General features: G+C 35.0%; 2 protein-coding genes and 1 pseudogene across 2 annotated transcripts; 1 reads left to right on the top strand and 2 right to left on the bottom strand.

Annotated features, from left to right (window-relative positions):
- Positions 1-734: 734 nt before the first annotated feature.
- Positions 735-4,739, bottom strand: LOC132609652 (uncharacterized). The gene is made up of 2 exons (XM_060323759.1): positions 4,468-4,739; positions 735-971 (listed from the first exon to the last, which is right to left on the bottom strand). The coding sequence occupies exons 1-2, from the start codon at positions 4,703-4,705 to the stop codon at positions 964-966; spliced, it is 246 nt and encodes an 81-aa protein (XP_060179742.1). The 5' UTR covers positions 4,706-4,739; the 3' UTR covers positions 735-963.
- A 2,684-nt stretch (positions 4,740-7,423) lies between these two features.
- LOC132615244 (uncharacterized) lies at positions 7,424-8,878 on the bottom strand. The gene has a single exon (XM_060329810.1). The coding sequence runs from the start codon at positions 8,876-8,878 to the stop codon at positions 7,424-7,426; it is 1,455 nt and encodes a 484-aa protein (XP_060185793.1).
- A 5,232-nt stretch (positions 8,879-14,110) lies between these two features.
- On the top strand, positions 14,111-16,087 carry LOC132609578 (premnaspirodiene oxygenase-like; annotated as a pseudogene).
- Positions 16,088-21,292: the final 5,205 nt, after the last annotated feature.

Below are 21,292 nucleotides of genomic sequence, written 5' to 3'. Positions count from 1 at the left end.
TTAATCTCAGTACGGAAGTTTAATACTGATAATTCTGTGTCTGTTGATTTTGATCCATATGGGTTTTCTGTGAAGGATTTTCAAACGGGGATGCCACTAATGTGGTGTGATAGTCGGGGAGATCTTTATCCGGTCACCACCATCAAATATCCAACCGCCACTCCTTCAACCTTTGCGGCGTTGTCTTCTCCTTTTTGGCATGTTCGCTTGGGTCATCCGGGAAATTCTATCTTAGAATGTCTTAGGGTCAATAAAAGCATCGAATGTAATAAATCTAGTCATTCTAGTATTTGTCCACTACAAAAAAACGCTTAAATTACGGGTGTTATTTTTAAGGTTTGCAGCGGTTTGAAACCCCCGCAATGTGTTGTTGCGGCAGTTGTCAAAACCCCCACAATAACAGCTGTCGCAATCAATTAGCGGCGGTTTTTTGCTGACCGCCAGAACTAATTTGCGGCGGTTATTTTACGGCAGTTGACCCCCATATTTTTAAAATTTAATCTTTTAAAAATAATTCTCAATTACAGATTGCGGCGGTTTAGAACCTCCGCAATACATATATATATTTTTTTAAAAAAAAAACATTAGCTTATATTTAAAGGTCCTGGCAGTCTCATATCCCCCAACAATTCATTGAATTTTTTTTATATATTATCGATTACAAAATCACTAATTAAGCTAGAAATCATAATCAAAGCAAAAAAACATTAAAACTTTAAGAGATATCGATAACATATCGTAAAATCACAAATGTTATCATAAAGTACCATTAGTTTTTTAAACTAAAAATTTAAGTAGCATTATCAGATCACTCAAAAACTAAATTTAAACACAATACATTCACTTCAGCGTTCTAACATCCGTTCCTACCAAACAATACAATGAAATCAACGGTTGTCACTAGGATTACTATCACCGCATGATCTTCTTGCATCCATGGGCGAAAGGGATCCACTAGCCGCATCACTTGGCTGCATAATGAAAAGCATAGAAATAGAGTTAGCTACCATCCTGATAACACCACAACTTTTTATTCAAGTTTAATTTGGAAATCCAACTGCTCATATAGTAGAAAATAAAACATAGTAGAGAATTAAGCATCAATCACATTCAAAAGTAACTAAACCTCTTTTTCATCTCACACTAGCTACAATCAGTTTCATATAAATACTACTCCCTCGGTCCAAATTTATACGACACTCTTTTCTTTTTATTCAGTCCCAAATGCCCTGCCTTTCCTCCCATTGATGTTCCTTGCCATTCTCCTCCATAGGCCACGAAGGTTCAGATTTTGCACCCCGAGGCCCAACCATTGAAGTATAAGCCTTAAACATTCCTGTGAGAAATGACACTGAAAGAAGAGGTGTTCAGGTTTTTCCTCCTGCTCCTCACATATGACACACTTGTTATCATGGCACACCCCTATTTTTTGTAGTCTTGATCTTGTAAGGATCCTGTCATGTCCTACTATCCAGCAAATGAAACTCTGTTTTGGTATATTGAGTTTATTCCACACCACCTCTCCCAATACCATGCTTCTTGGTCTCCTTTCCTCTATTGATAGCCACTATGAATTTTGTAGCTACCACTCTGTGTTATCCACCCATTGCCCACATATCCAGCTTTAAATTTATCTCTAATGGAGCATATCTTCTTCCAGTACCATGAACAGTCAGTAGGAGGTTCAAATATTTACACAATGATTCTATTTTCTATATTAATTCATAGTAGTTCATCAAAATTTAAGGCCAAGAATCAATTCAAACAGAAAATAAGTCAGTAGCCAAACACCTCAAAATCAAATTTTTAAACACCTCAAAATCAAATCTTTAAACATAAAAATGATTCTATTTTCTTTATTAATCCATAGTAGTTCGTCAAAATTTAAGGTCAAGAATCAATTCAAACTACACCATACACCTCAAAATTAAATTTCTATACATACTAATGAATTTTTAATATATAGTATTTAAACTTGTTCATCAAACTTTATCCCCAGGAATCAATTTAAACAGCTAATGATCAACTGCTAAACAACCTCAAAAAATGAAGTTTTAAACTTCCTAAAAAACACTTCTAGTCCTTGGATAATTACAAGCAACGTCAACACAAAGTTGCCAAAAAAATTGCTAACATCTAACTTTTAGTGAGTGATCTCAGGACTAGGAACTCTTATCTATTATTTTAGTACACAACAAACCAGAATGTACTACTCTGTTTTTACTCTCTGTTTGCTTGTTTCTTATGCAACTTCAATTTTTTACACAACAAACCAGACTTCATTGACACAAAGAGAAGTCTCCCTTTTTTTTTCCTAATCACTAAAAACTTGATTTCCTTAAGCAGGCATTGAGAAAGGATTGTACACAGTTAAATCATACATCCCAACAGTGGATAGGAAAGGACCATCATATTACAATTGGATCATCTGAATGCCGATACTGTTTTTCCGGACACAAAATAAACCAACATACAATAACAGCCACAGCAGTCTCATCATTTTTCAAAGAGAAATCAAATCCAAAAAATTTCAGACCAATTAAATGAAAACGAAATGAAGAACTTTACTTACTGTTGTAGGAGAAACCGCTGAAGAAGAAGCAAAGGACCCTGCAAACTGTTCTGGTATCGTCCCTTCTTTCATTATCATATATGCCTTAAAAGCATTCATCATTTTTTCCTGAGCATTCATCATTTTCTTATGGTTCTATTGACATTGGGATGAACATGAACCTTCACTTCTTGAAGCACTTGTACCGCCGAAACGAGGTCTTGCTTGTTTAAAAACTTTACTAGGGACAGGTCCTAATCCCAAGTACCTCACCCTCCCAGAGTGCTCTTCTCCTAGCACCTTCCCGACGGCATCATTTCGCGAAATTTGAGACTCGTCTATGGTGCTTTGGCTTAAAGCTAACTCAATTTTTTCCTACACATACAAAACTCATTGTCACAAATAAACCAATAGGAATGCATGAAATTAAAGAAGACAGAACTTAAGAGACATGGCTTTTAACTATGAAGCAGATTATGTGAGCTCATTAATTTTTAACCCATAAGATGGAAAACCTTTAACTTGATTCCTTAAACTTAGGATACAAAGCAAAGAGATGGGATTCTACGGACAAATTTGAAAAAAATAACTTCAAACAATGAAATATAAAGCATAGAATCAGATCATATTGCTATATTAATACTACTCCAGTTTATTAATATTCATAGCTATAGCTTATGCTTAAAGACCTTGAACAAAAAACTTCAATCAGATGACCACCGATCAGTTTTTCAGATACAAAAATCAGCATTAGCTCGCTTCAATTATCTTCCCTACTCCCCAATCCTCATGATTTGTTTCTTGAGATAAGCTGAGAATTCACAGAAACTTACGCATATTTCTTTTGTTGCTTCATTAACATATACTCCATCTTGATTCTTATGAGTAGCAAGGTATATTTGTGCTCGTCCAGGCCTTTGTCCAGTCTGAGCCATCTATAAATAAAAATCAAATCAGAATTATTTACTACATAGAAATAATTACATAGTAAGCTAATTTACTCACCATTTCAGCCCTTCTCGTAGCATTGGCTTTGGAGCCGCCTGTGTGTGGTATAGTCTGTGTCTTTCGATTTTCAGCATTTCTTAATCTCATTGCCTTATAAAAATATACTTGAAACTCAATTAGAAAAACAAATAATTATATAATTAGAAAGACTAGTATAAGCAGTTACATAAGTACCTTTGTTGAATCTTTATATTGGTAATCAACAAAAGAAATCCATTGATCACGTGGAATCCCATCCGACACACTTTCAATAATCTCAGTTTTACTTTTAAGCAGGTCTTCATGTATCTTCCACAAGTTATTTTTATTTGCAGCACACTTCTTTCCAATAGATTTATAGACATGTCCCATTGCAACTAACTCGGTTGTCCTAAAGAAGAACTTGGGCTTCAAGAATAAAACATTGGTTAGCTTATACCTTTATAATTTGATATAGTTGTGCTTCTCACCAAAAAAGAAACAGTGATATAGTTGTACTAATATAGAGCTTATACCTTTATAATTTGATATAGTTGTGCTTCTCACCAAAAAAGAAACAGTGATATAGTTGTAATAATATAGAGTTTATACCTTTATAATTTGATCGAAGATGCGGTTGAAGTATGAAATAGGTAAACTTAACCATTTGTCAAAGTTGATTGGAAATAAAGAGCAGTCACACGCCAAAATTCCACAAAAGCGTGAAAGAAGGCCGCGTCCATCTCCAAATGGTTCATCCAAGTAATCAAAATCAACCACAATACGTTCTTCACACGTTAAATTGATCACTTCATTAACTTTCAATCTAAGTTTCCTGATATTTTATTCTGAATCTATAACAAGAAAAGAGATCAGTTGAAGCCACGAGAGAGATGAACAACAACTTAGAAGGGACTATTGAATATGTACTGATAGTCAAAAGTATTTACCTATTGCGTCTACAATCCAATGCGACCTAGAACACTTTTTGGATGCGGCCTGAACTGTTGGAGCTGGCTGTGTTGAGTCCCGATCTGTCGAAGCCAAATGTGATGTCGAGTGAACTGACAGAGATGGTTGTGGTGAGTCCTGATCTGTCGAAGCCAAATTTGATGTCGAATGAACTGATCGAGATGGCTGTGATGCTTGGTGAACTGCTGGAGCCGGCTGTGGTGCGGCCTGATCCATCGGAGCTGGATGGGATATTGAGTGAACTGATCGAGACAGCTGTGATGCCGGCTGAAATATTGGAGTCTCCTGCGATGTAGGCTGAAATGATGGGGACAGATGTGTTGTTGCCCGAAATGACATGGTCGGATGTGTTGGCAGGCATGGCGTTGATTGTCCTAATTCAGCAACTGGATGAGATACTGACCGAACTGAATTTTGCTTCTTCTGCAATCGCTTGAACCTTGGCATATCTACAATTCAATAATGAATCCTGCAGCAGGAAGCAATGAAGTTAGTAAGCAGATCCACAGCAAAACGTCAAGATTGAATATAGCTCCTGAAAATAGTAGCAAATGAGAAAGATCAAGAAATGTTTGAACATATTAAGATCCACAATATAACAGCTGGTCAAACACTTTCTAAATCCTATGCAGAACCCAAATAACAAGCAACTCAAAAATTCCATAAAGAATGAAGATAGCTTTCTTAACCAAAAGATAGTAAGTTCTGGAAAAAACACTAATGAAACCTTCCTAATCAAGCGGGAAAAAAAGGTGACGAAGGGAACTAAAAAGGTAATGATATATCTATTCAGTCGTATGCTCCTCTATTGCAATTTGGATATTCTCGTAATCAACATCAAAAAATTGTCCAAATTCTTGTTGTCGATATGGTTCATTCTCGTATATTTCCTCTTCATCAACCTCTCCTATGTCAAACAAATCTCTTGGCTTTAGATGTACAGCCACACTCTATCCTTTATCAGTTTCATCATCAACATAATAGACCATATTTTATTGTGATGCTTCAATATACGGATCGTCATCCTCACGATCACCAGTGTGAATCAATTTAGAGAAGTTGACACAATTAAACTTCCAAACATCTGATTTGAACCCTCTGTTTCGAGTAGTGTCAGCCCACTGACATTTGAAGAGAACAACCCTGAATCGACTATAGTAATTAAGCTCAATAATATCTTCCAACCTCCCGTAATATGGCAGGTCTGCTTGTCTTGCATATCTATCTGCACTAGATGCAACACAAGAAGTGTCAGAGACAAGAAAGACTCCGCTATTTTGAGTTTTTAATCCTTGTTCTCTAAACAAAGTTCGAAATTTGAATCCATTAATATTATAAGCACTGAATCTTCTTGCATCTTGTGTCGGACCTTGTGCTAAGAACTTCATATCATCGGAGATAGTGTCTGCTATATCCGGATTCATTATCTAAATAGACAACACATTTATGTTAGAAATATAAATTGATACAAGAAAACTTATGAAACCAATCAGGAAAAATTCTAATAATATTCACTTACTCTCTTAGGAAACCAATCAGGGAACTCTTTACTAACTCTCCTCTCTACCTCTGTTTGTGAATGTTTTCGGCCTCTACTTCTTCTGATGTGATGTCTAAATTCACTACAAAGGTGTTATATGAATCAATTTAAATCCAATTATTCTAAATGTTTCTTATAAATCAAATCAATTTAAATTTCTTACTCAACAAATGGCTTCACTGTTGCACAATTGAGTAACACATATCGATGAGCTTGTGTTTTCTCCAAAAGAGTCAATGGTTCTGTTGTGGAACCTCCAACATGTTTACCTTGTTGGGGGAACATAGATGACTTTTCAGAAGCCTCATTACAATTTGGTTCATCATATACACGTTTAGGTCGATTTAACCTTGACTCAATTCCCTCAAAATAACGAGAACAAAAAGTTAGAGCTTCTTCAACTATGTAGCCTTCAGCTATGGAACCTTCTGGTTGTGATCTGTTCCCTACAAGGGACTTTAAATGACCTAACAATCTATAACCAAAATAATAAGGTGTTAGAAGAAGCATTTACAGTGAAATACTATTACAAGATCGATTAAAATATTTTGAATAAGAAATATTTTACCTTTCAACAAAATACATCTATCGATAATGCACCGGGCCACCTTGTATTACTTCATCCACGAGATGAACCATTATAGTAAAAAATGATGGAGGGAACAACATCTCTAGATGGCACAGAGTTTCCACAATTCGATTTTGTAACTTTTCAAGGTTTGCGAGGGTTAAGCTTTTCAAACTAAGATGCCTAAAAAACGAGGAAAGCTCTACCAAAGTTGCAACAACCTGGTTTGGAAGCACATTGCGAATTGCTATCAGTAACAATTGTTCCATAAGGATGTGACAATCATGACTTTTTAGTCCAGAGATCCTTTTCTGATCCAAATAAACACAACGAGATATATTACTTGAATAACCATCCGGCACTGAGATATTCTTTAAAGTCTTGAGAAAGGTCACTTTCTTCTCCTTTGGAATTGTAAATGCACCAAGCCTACATTCATCATTCTCATCCGGCCAAAGATCACGCCTTATACCCATATCTTGTAGATCTCTTCGAGCCTTAACATGATCCTTTAATTTTTCTTTATCATTTAGCAAAGAGTATATCATATTGTCAATCACATTTTTTTCAATATGCATAACATCTAAATTATGGCGCAACGAGTTAAACTCCCAATATGGAAGATCGAAGAATATGCTTTTTTTTCTCCATGGTTGAGTTGCACCTTCTCCAACACTCCCTTTCCCATTTCGTTTCCTTTTACCATTCAATTTTGTTTGTCTTCCAAATGTGACACTGATATCTTTCACTTGTTGCAAGATGTCTGACCCTGATAACTTCTTCGGAGGGGTCCTCTCTTCGACATTCCCATCAAAACGATGCCTCATCAGTCTAAATTTATGATTTCTTCCCAAAAACCGATGATGGCCAATAAAACACCACTTTCTACTATGACGAAGGCGACAAGGTTCTGTGTCAAAATTACAAGAGGGGCATGCAAGGCCAGTATGTGTGTTCCAACCAGATAAGATATCAAGTCCAGGAAAATCACTAACTGTCCACATAAGAGCTGTTCACATTCTAAACATTTTGATGAATCAAAAATGTCCACACCTTCCCTCCATAACTCATTCAACTCCTTAATAAGGGGTTGTAGGTATACATATATGTTATTCCCTGCCGTACGTGGACCTGGAATGATCATTGAGAGGATGAAATTTGGTTGCTTCATACACAACCAAGAAGGAAGGTTATATGGAACCAAAACCACAGGCCAAATGCTATAATTAGTACTCATTGTCCCAAAAGGATTGAAACCATCACTAGCTAGACCTAATCGAACATTTCGAGGATCAGAAGCAAATTCAGGAAAAGTTGTATCAAACCTCTTCCATGCCTCACCATCTCTAGGATGTCTTATGGTTCCATCTTTGTTACCATCCTCCGCATGCCAGCTCATATGCTCAGCAATCTTAGAGCACATGAACAATCTTTGTAATCTTGGTTTTAATGGAAAGTAGCGCAAAATTTTTGCAGGCTTTTTCCTTTTCTTCTTTTGTTTCTTACTTGTAGTAGGTGCATGATCTTTATTGCTCTCATTCTCGGGCTTCCATCTAGAAGTGTGACAATACTTGCATGTTTCTGCATTAACATCATCTTCCCAGTACAACATGCAATCATTTGGACAAGCATCTATCTTGACATAATCAAGACACAACTTCTTGATGGTTTTCTTGGCCTCATAAAAAGAATTAGGAATCTTTGCAAATTTAAATGCATCTCTGAGTAGATCTAGTATCATAGTCATTCCCTTGTCACTTAACCCAGACAAACACTTTCTATGATAAAGCTTTAATAAAAATTCCAACTTTGAGTACTTAGACCCTTCATACAATTCTTGACGTCCATCTCCAAGCAACTCAAACAAATCTTTGTTATTTGAAGCAGGCATATCATGTAACATTTCTTCTTCTCCCACCACTTGTGACGGACCTACATCAACACCCTCATGCCTTAAGTCCCCAAATGCTTCATTAATCAATAATTCTACAGGATTTTCAGTGGGTGGTACATCTTGAGTGACCTCTCTATTTCTGGAATTATGCAATACATTCATTTCCCCGTGCATAAACCAAGTGACATAATTTTTAGGGAACGACTTGTCAATCAAATGATTAAACACTATTTTCCTGGTCTGCCACTTCCTAGAAACACATTTAGGACATGGACATTTTATTTTATCTCCTATAGCTGCATTGTTAAATGCAAAATTCAGAAATTGATTCAAACCAATCACATACTCTGGTGTGTTCCTAGGCATTCCAATCCAAGATTTATCCATTAAAAAATTAGATTAGTGTGCAACAATATCACCTATAAGAATTCATGAGAAAGAAAATGAGTTGCCTATTAGCATAAGTAAACATAATAGAAAATGAAAAAATAATGAATTCTACCAGAGAACATACATAATCAAACACCTTAAGAAAAAATTACTGAGATTTTCACGAAGTATTGATAGATTTGAGACAGATCAGCAAAGTAAATAAATATGTATGCTCATAGCAGAGCCAAACTCAAATTTATGACTAACATTTCATACGACAAATGATTGCAAAAACATGGTGTAACCGCTGTTAATTATAATTGTGCACCAAGCTTCAGAATGTAACCACTGAATACATGGTAAAAACATCAAACATAAAAGAAAATCTGGATTGTTTCTTATTACGGTAGAACTTTCAATCATTTTATCAAGATTACCAACTAACATTGCAAAGTCATCACACTAATCCTGTACTAGAGATTTCATTCATTGATACAAACAATCAAACACGTTCAAGGTGACACACGTTTCTTCAATCTCAGCGAAGTCCTTGCCACACTCGGCGTCACGTTTCTTCACACCACTGTATCAACCTCTCTATTTCTCCCACTCCTCTTAGCAACTCTATCAAAACCATCATCCTATTTCCTAATCGTCATTAATTTCATCATCATATTCATTAACCCTAATTTCATCATCATATTCATTAACTAATCGCATTTTCATATTGATTAATTGCAGTTTAAAAACTAAATTTACTTTTTGAATTACACGAACCACAACCATTCACCAAAAGTCATTCATACATGAGGCAAAAAAAACTTACATTTCAAAAACAACACACTAATAAAATTTTAACTCATTCAAACAAATATAACCCGAAAAACTGTTTTTTTTTCTTGAAATAATTAAACTTACATTTCAAAATCAACACACTAATACTGTAGTATGAAAATTCGACTCATTGACACAAATAATCAAACACGTTCAAGGGGACCCATTTGTAAAAATAATTACAGATTACAAAAAGCAAAAAATGGGAAAGATGAAAGACCCATTTGTAGAAATAATTGAAGAGATACCAGTTGATTGAGGAAGAGGAGTTTTGGTTCTCAAGAAATTCTTTCCTTGCTAAAGAACTGGGCTCTTCAAGGAAAAGATTTGCAACTTATGTGGAAAAAAAGTGAGGGACACATTAGAAAAATTCACACGAAAAATCAATTTTGAGAAATTTGAGCTAAAAGTTGCGTGCCCTTTTGTTTGTAGAATGTTGAGAATATTGAGAGTTTTGAGCAAAAATTTACCTTTGAGATCAATGTCCTTAAATTCAAAAACTCCAGCTTCTATTTAAAACTAATTTCGTACCCATGTTTGGACCAATTTCGTTTGACGTTTGAGAAACGAAATTTCAAAGTTAGAAATACAATTCATTAGAATGAGTCTAATGGTTTTGTTGAGTCTGTTTGGTCATATTTGCATAAATAAAAAGTAGTGAGAGAGGGAGGTTTTGAGACGCAGAGGGTTTTGAGAGAGAGGGAGGGTTTGAGACACCTTTTTTGTTTCAGAGAAAAAAGAGCCAAGCCAAAAAAAAAAGTGAGCGAAAATTTTGCGCTATTTTTTTCCCAGATGGTGGAGGTTCCAAACCCCCGCTAGTTTTTTTTATTTGTGTCGGACATGTAAACCCCCGCTATTTAATGAAATTTGCGGGGCTTGTAGCTGACCCCCGCTATTAAACCGCCGCAATTTAAGCATTTTTTTGTAGTGGTCGTTCTTGCATTCTTGGTAAACACATTAAGTTGCCGTTTGATTCTTCTATTTCCGAAACTTTGATGCCATTTGATATTATTCATAGTGATTTGTGTACCTCTCCTGTGTTAAGTTCATTGGGTCATCGATATTATGTTCTTTTTATGGATGATTTTTTGAAGTTTTTATGGACTTTTCCTTTGGCTAAGAAATCTGATGTTTATCCGAAATTCTTAGCTTTAAAAACCCACATTCATACTCAATTTGAACGTCATATTAAAAATGTCCAATGTGATAATGGGAGGGAATATGATAATGGTCAATTCGGTAAATTTTGTGAGTCTAATGGAATGTCATTTCGTCTTTCTTGTCCACATACGGCTTCACAAAATGGGAAAGCCGAAAGAAAAAACCGTTCTATCAATAATATCACTCGGACTCTTCTTGCTCATGCTTCTCTCCCTCCTTCGTTCTGGCATCACGCCTTACAAATGGCAACATATCTTCTTAATATTTTACCAAGTAAATTATTAGGTCACGTTTCTCCTCTTCAAGTGCTATACCAAAGAAAGCCATCTTACTCTCATCTTTGGGTTTTTGGGTGTTTATGTTATCCCCTCTTTCCTTCTCCGACTATCCACAAATTGCAAGCCCGGTCTACACCGTGTGTCTTTTTGGGGTATCCTACGAATCACAAAGGGTATAAGTGTTATGATTTATCGTCCCATAAAATCATTATTTCTCGTCACGTGATTTTTGATGAGAATGTCTTCCCCTTTTCCAATTTACATTCTCCCACTTCTATTACTTATGAGTTTTTGGACGATGGCATTTCCCCATTGTGGTTGCATCACTTGGCTTCATCTACCCCCCCTCCCACCGTGACCCAGCCCGCTGCCCAATTCCCTCCCACCGTGACCCAGCCCGCTGCTCAGTCCCCTTCCACCGTGACCCAGCAGCCCCCTGCCCAGTCCCCTCCCACCGTGACCCAGCTCGCTGCCCTTCTCCCCTCCGCTAGCAATCCTCTCCCACCGTCAGCATGGTATTTTTAAGCCAAAACGCACGTTTAACTTGAATACCATAGTTACGAAATCCCCTCTCCCTCGTAACCCTGTGACCGCCCTTCGCGACCCGAATTGGAAAATGGCTATGGATGATGAATTTGATGCTCTTATTAAAAATAAGACGTGGGAGTTGGTGCCCCGTCCACCTAATGTGAATGTTATTCGTTCTATGTGGATTTTCACTCATAAAGAAAAATCTAATTGTGACTTTGAGAGGTATAAAGCCCGTCTTGTAGGTGATGGTAAGACTCAACAGGTTGGCATTGATTGTGGTTAGACCTTCAGTCCAGTGGTCAAGCCGGCTACGATCCGTACCGTTCTCAGTCTTTCCCTATCAAAGAAGTGGCCTATTCATCAGCTAGATGTCAAGAATGCTTTCTTACACGGTGAGCTCAAGGAAACAGTGTATATGCATAAACCTCTGGGTTTCAGAGATCCCACTCATCCGGATTATGTATGTTTACTCCGTAAGTCCTTATATGGGCTTAAGCAGGCCCCGAGAGCATGGTACAAGCGTTTTGCAGATTATGTCTCTTCTCTTGGTTTTTCAAACAGCAGATCTGACAATTCTTTGTTCATCTACAAAAAGGGTTCCGATATGGAATACATGCTACTTTATGTTGATGATATTATTCTTACTGCTTCCTCAGATTCTCTCCGATGCTCCATTACGGCTCTCATTGCCTCGGAATTTGCTATGAAGGATTTGGGTCCTTTGAATTATTTCCTTGGCATTCATGTCACTCGACATAAGGATGGCATGTTTCTTTCGCAACGCAAGTATGCCGAAGAAATCATTGATTGAGCTGGGATGCCTTCTTGTAAGGCTACTTCTACTCCGGTTGATACTAAACCGAAGGTGAGCGGCACATCGGGTGCTCCTTATGATGACCCGACTCACTATCGCAGTCTCGCAGGTGCCCTTCAGTATATTACTTTCACGAGGCCGGATATCTCTTATGCTGTTCAACAGGTATGCTTACACATGCATGCACCGCGACAGGTTCATATGCATGCACTTAAGCGTATCATCCGTTACATTCAGGGTACACTTGACTATGGTTTGCATCTTTATCCGTCCTTAGTTACGGACCTTCTTTCCTACACTGATGCGGATTGGGGGGATGCCCTGACACACGTCGGTCAACGTCTGGTTACTGTGTCTTTCTTGGGGATAACTTGATATCGTGGTCTTCGAAACGCCAACCTACCCTCTCTCGTTCGAGTGTTGAGGCGAAGTATAGGGGGGTTGCTAATGTTGTCTCCGAGTCCTGCTGGCTTCGCAATCTTCTATTGGAATTACATTGTCCTATTCATAAGGCTACTATGGTATATTGTGACAATGTGAGTGCCATTTATCTTTCGGGAAATCCGGTGCAACATCAGCGCACCAAATACATTGAAATGGACATTGAAGGTTGCGCGCGGACAGGTTCGTGTCCTTCATGTTCCTTCCCGCTATCAGATTGCCGATATTTTCACCAAGGGACTACCACAGGTCTTATTTGAAGATTTTCGGGACAGTCTCAGCGTTCGTAAACCTCCCGTTTCGACTGCGGGGGTGTGATAGATTATGTAAATATTAATTAGAATATTTTGTAGTCTACTATTTTAGGTTAGAAATATTTTGTATATTGTGTAATCTCCTATTTTAGATTAGAATATTATTCTCCTATTTTGTATATAAACCAATTCAAGTAATGAAAGGATTCAAGGAAAATATTTCTTACGGTCGCCATAATATTCGTCCAGCTATAGCCTAGGAATTTTCTCCAATACAAGCCTTGTGGTAAGTACTGGGCAGCTAGTGTGATCGCGGTGCATGCTCCAATCAATTTTTCATTATTGATGTCATGATCGTAGTATTGGTCCTAGCTTAGTTTATCGGTTTATGCATATTCTCTATGGTGCTATGTTGTTTGTCGGACATGATGCATTTTTCTGCGGCCATGAGAAGTTTAGCCTCAGAAACACGTGAATCAGAAACACGTGAACTTTTGTTTGTTACGTACAACTTTAGAAAGGAAGAAAGGAAAATGGTGAAGATTTGCTGCATAGGAGCTTGATATTATGTTGGTATGGCTCCACCATGGCCGTCATTGCACTCAAATGCCATAACATTGAAGTAAGGGTTCAACGAAAAAGGGTCAGATTTTACTTTGTACTCTCACAAATAAATTATATTTGTCCTCCTTTAAATTTTTCAACTTATCTTATCATCCAACTTTGAGCCCATATTTGCACTTTTAAGGTGTGTTTTGCAAACTAGTTGGTAATATTCAGGTAGAAAAAGTGAACAACTGATAGTTGAGATGTGTCTTGCAAACTAATCGGTGATAGTTTAGGTATGAAACTCTCACACCTGATAGTTCAGGTAGAAAACTAAAAAATAAAGTGATACTTAAGATGTGTTTTTGACCATTATCTCTTTTAAAAAATGGAGATCATTTATTCCTCAGCTTTCAACTTTGTTGGAGTGCTTGTGTCCTTTTCCTTTTTGTTTATTCTATTTGACAAACGGAGAAAATCAACACAAGAAAATTTGCCTCCAGGTCCATGGAGACTCCCCCCATTGGGTGTCTCCATCACTTGAGAGGAGCCTTATTATTTCCACACCGTACTCTTACAAATTTAGCAACAAAATATGGTCCTATAATGTACTTCTGCTGTGGTCATATCGTCGCCTACCATGGCGAAAGAAATACTAAAAACTCACGAACTTGCTTTTGTTACTAAGCCACAACTTACATCCATAAAAATCTTTTCTTACAATTATAAGGACATTGCTTTTGCACCGTACGGTGACAATTGGAGACAAATGCGTAACATAATGTGTTACAGAGCTCCTCAGTGCCAAAATGATTAAGTCCTTTAGTTCAATTGGGAGAGATGAGATTTCGAATCTCGTTTCATCAATCCGATCCACGAATGGTTCTCGTGTTGTCAACCTAACAGAAAAAATCCTTCTGTTTACAAACTCAGTGACTTGTAGATCAGCCTTCGGGAAAGTATACACAAATCAAGACGAGTTGATAAAGTTGTTGAGGGACGTGCTGGATACATTAGGAGGATTTGCTGTGGCTGATTTGTTCCCTTCGTGGAAGTTACTTCACAAGGTGAGTGGAGTGTATTCGAGACTTGTAAAGCTGCATCAGAAGGTTGATGCGGCTCTGGAGAACATTGTTAATGAGCATATTAAGAATCGAGCACTCGAAAGCACGGAGCATCGTGATCAGTTTGGAGGTGAAGATTTGGTTGATGTTCTCCTAAGAATTAAGGAGGATGATGAACTTCAATTTCCAATCACAAGTGATCATATAAAAGCAACAATTTCTGTAAGTTTTCTCCTTAATTATGTTAGAACCACTGAAGTGTTAAGAACTTTTTATATAATTAGGTCACCCAAAGGATATCTATAGGTAAGTCTTCACAATAAATGAGATTTGTAATCTTTAGAATAAGACATGTTACTGGTTACAATAGGTAAAGGTGATCTGATAGTGCATATTTTTATATATATATTCAAATATGTTAGTCTTTATTTATATGAACTTATCTTTTTGCTGGAATAGGACATGTTCGCAGCTGGAATTGAAACTTTGGCTGCGACTATTATTTGGGCATTATCGGAAATGATGAGGAGACCAGAAATTAGGGCCAAGGCACAAAGTGAAGTGAGACAAGCCTTCGAAGGAAAGACAACTTTTGATGAAGAAGATCTTGATAATTGTCATACCTAAAGTTAGTGATCAAAGAAACATTAAGGCTACATCCTGCAAGTAATCTATTGCCAATGGAATGCAGGAAACGAATATATATTGATGGATATACAATACCTCCTAAGACTAGAGTACTAATCAATACATGGGTACTTGGAAGAGATCCAGAAAGTTGGGACGACCCTGAGAGTTTTATACCAGAGAGATTTGAAAATTCTCTGGTTGACTATATGGGAAATTACTTTGAGTTTATTCCATTTGGTTCGGGAAGAATGCTTTGTCCCAGAATGCAATTTGGTTTAACTAATGTTAAACATCCTTTGGCTCGGCTCCTCTACCATTTCGATTGGGCGCTTCCATATGGAGCTAGTCCAGAGGACTTGGATATGATAGAAAAAACTGGATTATGTGCAGCGAAGCAGAAAGATCTGTGCTTAATAGCCATAGATCACAGAGATGATGACAAATTTGATGTAGTGCTTTAAATGATGAAAAGTCATAAGTGCCAAATAATGCTTTAAATTTTGGTGTCTTTGTGTCTCCCTTTCATCTTTGAAGTTAACCTTGAAAATGTGCAATGAATAAGATCTACAGTTGATTGTACAGGTTTGGTTAATTAAAAGGTTGGACCAAAGAATCTGTCCTACCATTTATGTAATAGTATGTAATGTAATGCGATAATATTTTACTGTCCTTTTTTCTAACACTTCTTTTTTGGTCCACATGGATATCCCAGATGTAGTTCAGTACATCAAATGGAATCCCTTATCGATAAATATGGATTGTGAAAGTGAAACTGATTAAGGAATTAACATGGAACTTTGTATCCCCATCACGATATCAACAGTACTAATAAGTCGATCTCCTGTAATACCGCAAGTATTCTCCAAAGAGCTATTGGTGCTAGGGTGTTCATGATCGTCTGTTCGGTATAGTTTTTTGAAAAGAATCGATGCGATATTCGGTTTTTAAAAATACTATACCAAAACAAAAACCTAATTAATTAAGTTCGAGATACAGTCCGCTTCTACTTTTTTCAGTATCTTAAGGTGATTAAAACTCGATACCAAACTTAAGGTTTTGTTTGGTTTGAGTTTTAATCACAAGTCACAACATAAGGGTCACAAATAATGGTACGAATAAACGTATTATTGCTAACGCTGCGGCAAATACATGGATGATATTAAGTTGAATATCACCGCCTATCTATATATTATTAAAAAGAGGATAGTTTTAGGACAAAAAGTAGTTACATTAGTTATTAATTAGTTATTGTTTTTGAATTTAAATTTAAAGATAATTAAAAATTTAAAAACTTAGAAATCACGTTTCAACATATAACTTCTTAACACGTTTGGAGCAGTTGCATAATTGCAATATTGCAACAACACTAGAAACTTAGAAACCACCAACTAATGTGGAAAAAAAAAGAGAAATAAAAACCATCAACTAATAATCCCACTTCCCACATTTTGCACCTCATTATCACACACAGTTAAATAAAGGACGTTTAGAGCAATGCATATAAATTTAAGAATAATTAAATATCTGTATATTTAAAATCTAAATTTAAAAATGTGAATTTAAATCTGGAAAATGAAATCCCCAGATATAGCTATGTAATAAAATTTAATTTGGGAAAAATTCCTTCTTCTTTTTTTTAATTTTTTGTATTTATCCAAATCAACATCCTAACTGGTTGATCACTAATTCTCTCATGGGTTTACAGTTTTATTAGACAAAATCAGAAAAGAAAAAAAAAACTAACCTAAACTGCCCACATTTGCACCACGTCCCCATTCCCCCTTTTTCCCTTTGCACGATCTCACACACACACAACACATATCATTCTGTACATACACACGCATACATACACACACACACATAGAGAGAAAGAGAGCAACACGCATGCACAAGCAAATCGTTATTTTCATTTGTTGCTTTTTCCTTCTGATTCTTTTATTTTAACCTATGTTTAAAAGCCAAGCTTTTGTAGAGCTGTTTACTATTCCAAAATCTCTAATTTTGTTGTTGATTTATGTTGTAGAAACTGAAGACTTCTTAAAGAGGCCAGTTTGCCAATGTAGCTGTATAAATGGAGAAATAAGATTATTATGGAAGAAGGAGATGTGAAAGATTAGAGCAAGAAGTTGAACGGTGTAAACCTACAACACCTACACATGAAAGCAACAAACTTTTAAAGTTTATAGTTTAAAGGTGCTTTAGGTTTTAACGAACAGTGATCACAATGTTAGTGGGTACCCTAGCTTTATATATCAAGTGTATTTTCTGAAAACATGAGTATATAATTCATACATGATCTGTCGAGTTGCTAATTTTCGTCCTCAATATATAGAATAACTAAGGTAACTTGCCACCATTAGAATTGTGAGCTCATTGTCTTTAGTCCTGTCATGTTTAGACATATATGAGGAAGTTAGTGTTGGTACGTTACACAGTGTGGAAAAACTATATGTGATGCATGGATAAGTAGCATCCAACACTAACATATTGTTTTTGTGCGTGTCTTTGTTTATGCAAAGTTTTAACAAATATAAGTTAAAAATAAAAATGTATTTCTGAATAAAGAAATATATCAACAATTAATAAAGTTTAAGTGGCAGTAATCTATACTTATATTAATTATAATCAGGATAAATATGATCTTAGAATCATATCTTTTATTGTTTCTTAAAAAAAATCCTATTTCTAACTATGCAGTCTTTATTGGTTTGTTTGTATGGTTTGGTTGCAAGTATGAGTTGAAGCTATGAAAAAGAAAAGGAAAAAAGCATTACACATGCATCAGGTACGTACAATCTTATTTTATTTTTACCTTAACTTAAAATTTTGTAGAAGTTAATTATTCTCCTAAATAAAATATGACGATTTCTATTTATGGCGTTTATGCAATGCAATATATCACCTTATGTACATAATTTAAAGTAATCTTTTTAGCTTCATTATAAATTATTTATACATATAAAAATAAAATATGCAGGATTCTATGAAAAATCTTGACGTGAAATTAGTAATGACTATAAAAGGTAAGGTGGGCCACTATATTGCCATAAATAGTACTTAGTGTTTGATATTTTATTAAAATAGCAAAACAAAATTACATGAAAAAAAAGGAAATAAAAACAAAAGAAGAACATCGGAAGCCACTTATATTTTTGTATAGATTATAAATAATTTTAGGGAACACTGTATATCTATTTGGAGAAAATATTTATCCGCAATGGCTCATATTTCTGATATTACCCAAAATTTTATACATTATTATACACTTTTATACAATGTTTATACATTGTCTATAGTAAGTGTGTAATATTGTATAATGTTATATATCGTGTGTATAAAAACTATTGAAAAAACGAAATTGGCTATGCGGATGTAAATTGAAAATCTGACTACGTAAATGTAATATTTTATGTTGGTTTGTATATTATTGAAATTATCCCAAAATTTTATTCTATTTTTCAATTTATACTTAAGAAATCACTATTTACCATCAAATTAATAAGCCTAGTTTTTGTTCAAACCCTTAGATTCACTTTTGGATTATATATTTGATTGTTTGAGACTTTTAGTTTTAGTTTTTAATTCAGACTTCTTATTATGATACATAAACCTCTAGCTAGCTTCTCTGTTTATACTTCGGAAGAAACTTAATCATAACTTAGTGTTAAAATGATATTATGTCGAAAGATAAGTATCTTATAATACAGTCATAAAATATATATACATGAATTTTGATATGGATGGTTTACTTTTAAGCATTGAAAAATGCAATAAAGAAAAATGAGAAACAAACAAAATTATTGGATGAGTATGATATATTTATTTCCTTTAAAAAAATAAGAATTAAATATTTTGTTAAAAAAATAATAATCTAATGTACTCTAAAAATAGAATTAAATTATGATCCCGAAAAAAAAAATTAGTTGTCAAGTAATTTTTACGATGATTGAAGTAATTTCAACATTACGTATAATTGTAGCTGCTAATGTACTCTTTGATAGTAAAAATTTACCCACTCTCAGTATTTTTACTAAATCATGTTAATTTACTATAACTAAAGTTATAAATTAAGGAGAGAACGCATAATTAATTAATATTTGTGATAACAATCTTCTATTTAGCAGTCTAGATGAACTTTTTCTCTGATCCTGGTAAATAATTTAATAGATTTATCAATAAATTCTGTATTTTATTACACATAACACAAAAATCTTAAGACAATTTAAGATGGGGAGATGATTTTCCTCCTTGCTTTGCTTACCTTCTAATAAAAGATCGTGGATCAAATGGTTTAAATTTCACAATTTGATAAAATAATAAATTTTTTAATATGGTCAAGCAAATAAGATAATTTTTTTAATATTGTTTTCTCTAACACTTTCCGCACATCGAGCGGGTGCTTATACTAGTAGTTAGTAATAGGGGTGTACAGAGAAAACCGACAAACCGCACCAAACTGATAAATCGAGTCAAATCGAGAAATAAAACCCAACTAGTAGTTTGGTTTGGTGTTGAAAAAAAAAAAACCCCCGATCATAATTGGTTTGGTTTGATTTTAGCTAAAAACCAAACCAACCCGACGTTACATGTATTCAATTTTAAAAATATTTTATACATAACCTTAATTATTAATATGATAGCAATCAAATATAACCTTAATTTACCTCTTTTCACTTTTTAAAAACTTTAAAAGAAAATAATGAGCTGAAAATGTCGTCTTACATGTTCTTTTTGTGCACCAAAAATAGAAAAAATGCAATTTAAGCAATCAAAATTAGCAAGTTATCGCAGTTGCAATGTAAAAAGTATTATAATCAGAGCCGCAATCGACTAATACTTCATCCTATATCAAAACAAGAACTTTCTAAAGAAAATGTCAATTCAACTAAAAGATGAGGTAAATAATTTATTCACATAAGTTTAATAGTTGAATAAAGTAAAAGAAATTGAATTTTAATCTAAAGCTAAAAACCAAAATAAATCGAATAATAAAAAATATATATTAAATACAATGAGAATAGTCGGCTTAGGTATTTAAATGTTATATATTATATTACATTTAAAGGAGAGTAGTACACAAGGATTTTATTCTATGATTATATGATTCATTTACCTTAATTTCAAATTTCATTGAGATTTTGTTGAGTATACTGTATTGAGAAAAAAGATGACAATTGAAATTTTAAAAAAGCAATATGATCTAATATCGAACAAGTCTTATCACAATTTAACATGATTAATATTTTCTAATGTTTTCCGCGCATCACACGGGTACGTATACTAGTTACAATGAAAAGGACAAAAAATAACAAGTAGCGCTGCTTAAGGACAAAGCAACAAGTACACTACAACGATCACATCAGCACATGCTGATCTCAAAAGAAATGGGAAATGGAGGGCACATGGGTAAATATTTTGAGGGACACCGAAGTAAAGGGAGTATGAGTGTGTAAAAAGTTTGCTTTTGGGGGTAATCACATTCTTTTCCCAAAAATTTATATAGTCAACTCTCTCTATAATGGCAGCGTTTGTTCGAAAATTTCATGGCTGCTATAGTGAGATGCTGTTATGTATGCATATTGGCATTTGAAACGCATGCTGATGTCAAAAGAAAATGGGAAATGAAGGGCACATGGGTAAATATTTTGAGCGACACCAAAGTAAAAGGGCTATGAGTGTGTAAAAAGTTTGATTTTGGGGGTAATCACGTTCTTTCCCCAAAAATTTATACAGTCAAACCTCTCTATAATAACAACGTTTGTTTTAAAATTTCATGGCTACTATAGTGAGGTGCTGTTATGTATGCATACTGGCAATTGAAGCACATGTTGATGTCAAAAGAAAATGGGAAGTGGAGGGCACATGGGTAAACATTT

The sequence above is a fragment of the Lycium barbarum genome, chromosome 1 (genome assembly GCF_019175385.1).
Source record: "Lycium barbarum isolate Lr01 chromosome 1, ASM1917538v2, whole genome shotgun sequence".
Classification (NCBI taxonomy): Eukaryota; Viridiplantae; Streptophyta; class Magnoliopsida; order Solanales; family Solanaceae; genus Lycium; species Lycium barbarum.
The sequence above is the reverse complement of the archived record's forward strand: the minus strand, read 5'-3'. Positions and strand labels throughout refer to the sequence as shown.

Coding starts and splice junctions, on each gene's coding strand:
- LOC132609652 (XM_060323759.1), bottom strand. CDS start 4,705: ATGGATCAGGCCGCACCACAGCCGGCTCCAGCAGTTCACCAAGCATCA.
- LOC132615244 (XM_060329810.1), bottom strand. CDS start 8,878: ATGGATAAATCTTGGATTGGAATGCCTAGGAACACACCAGAGTATGTG.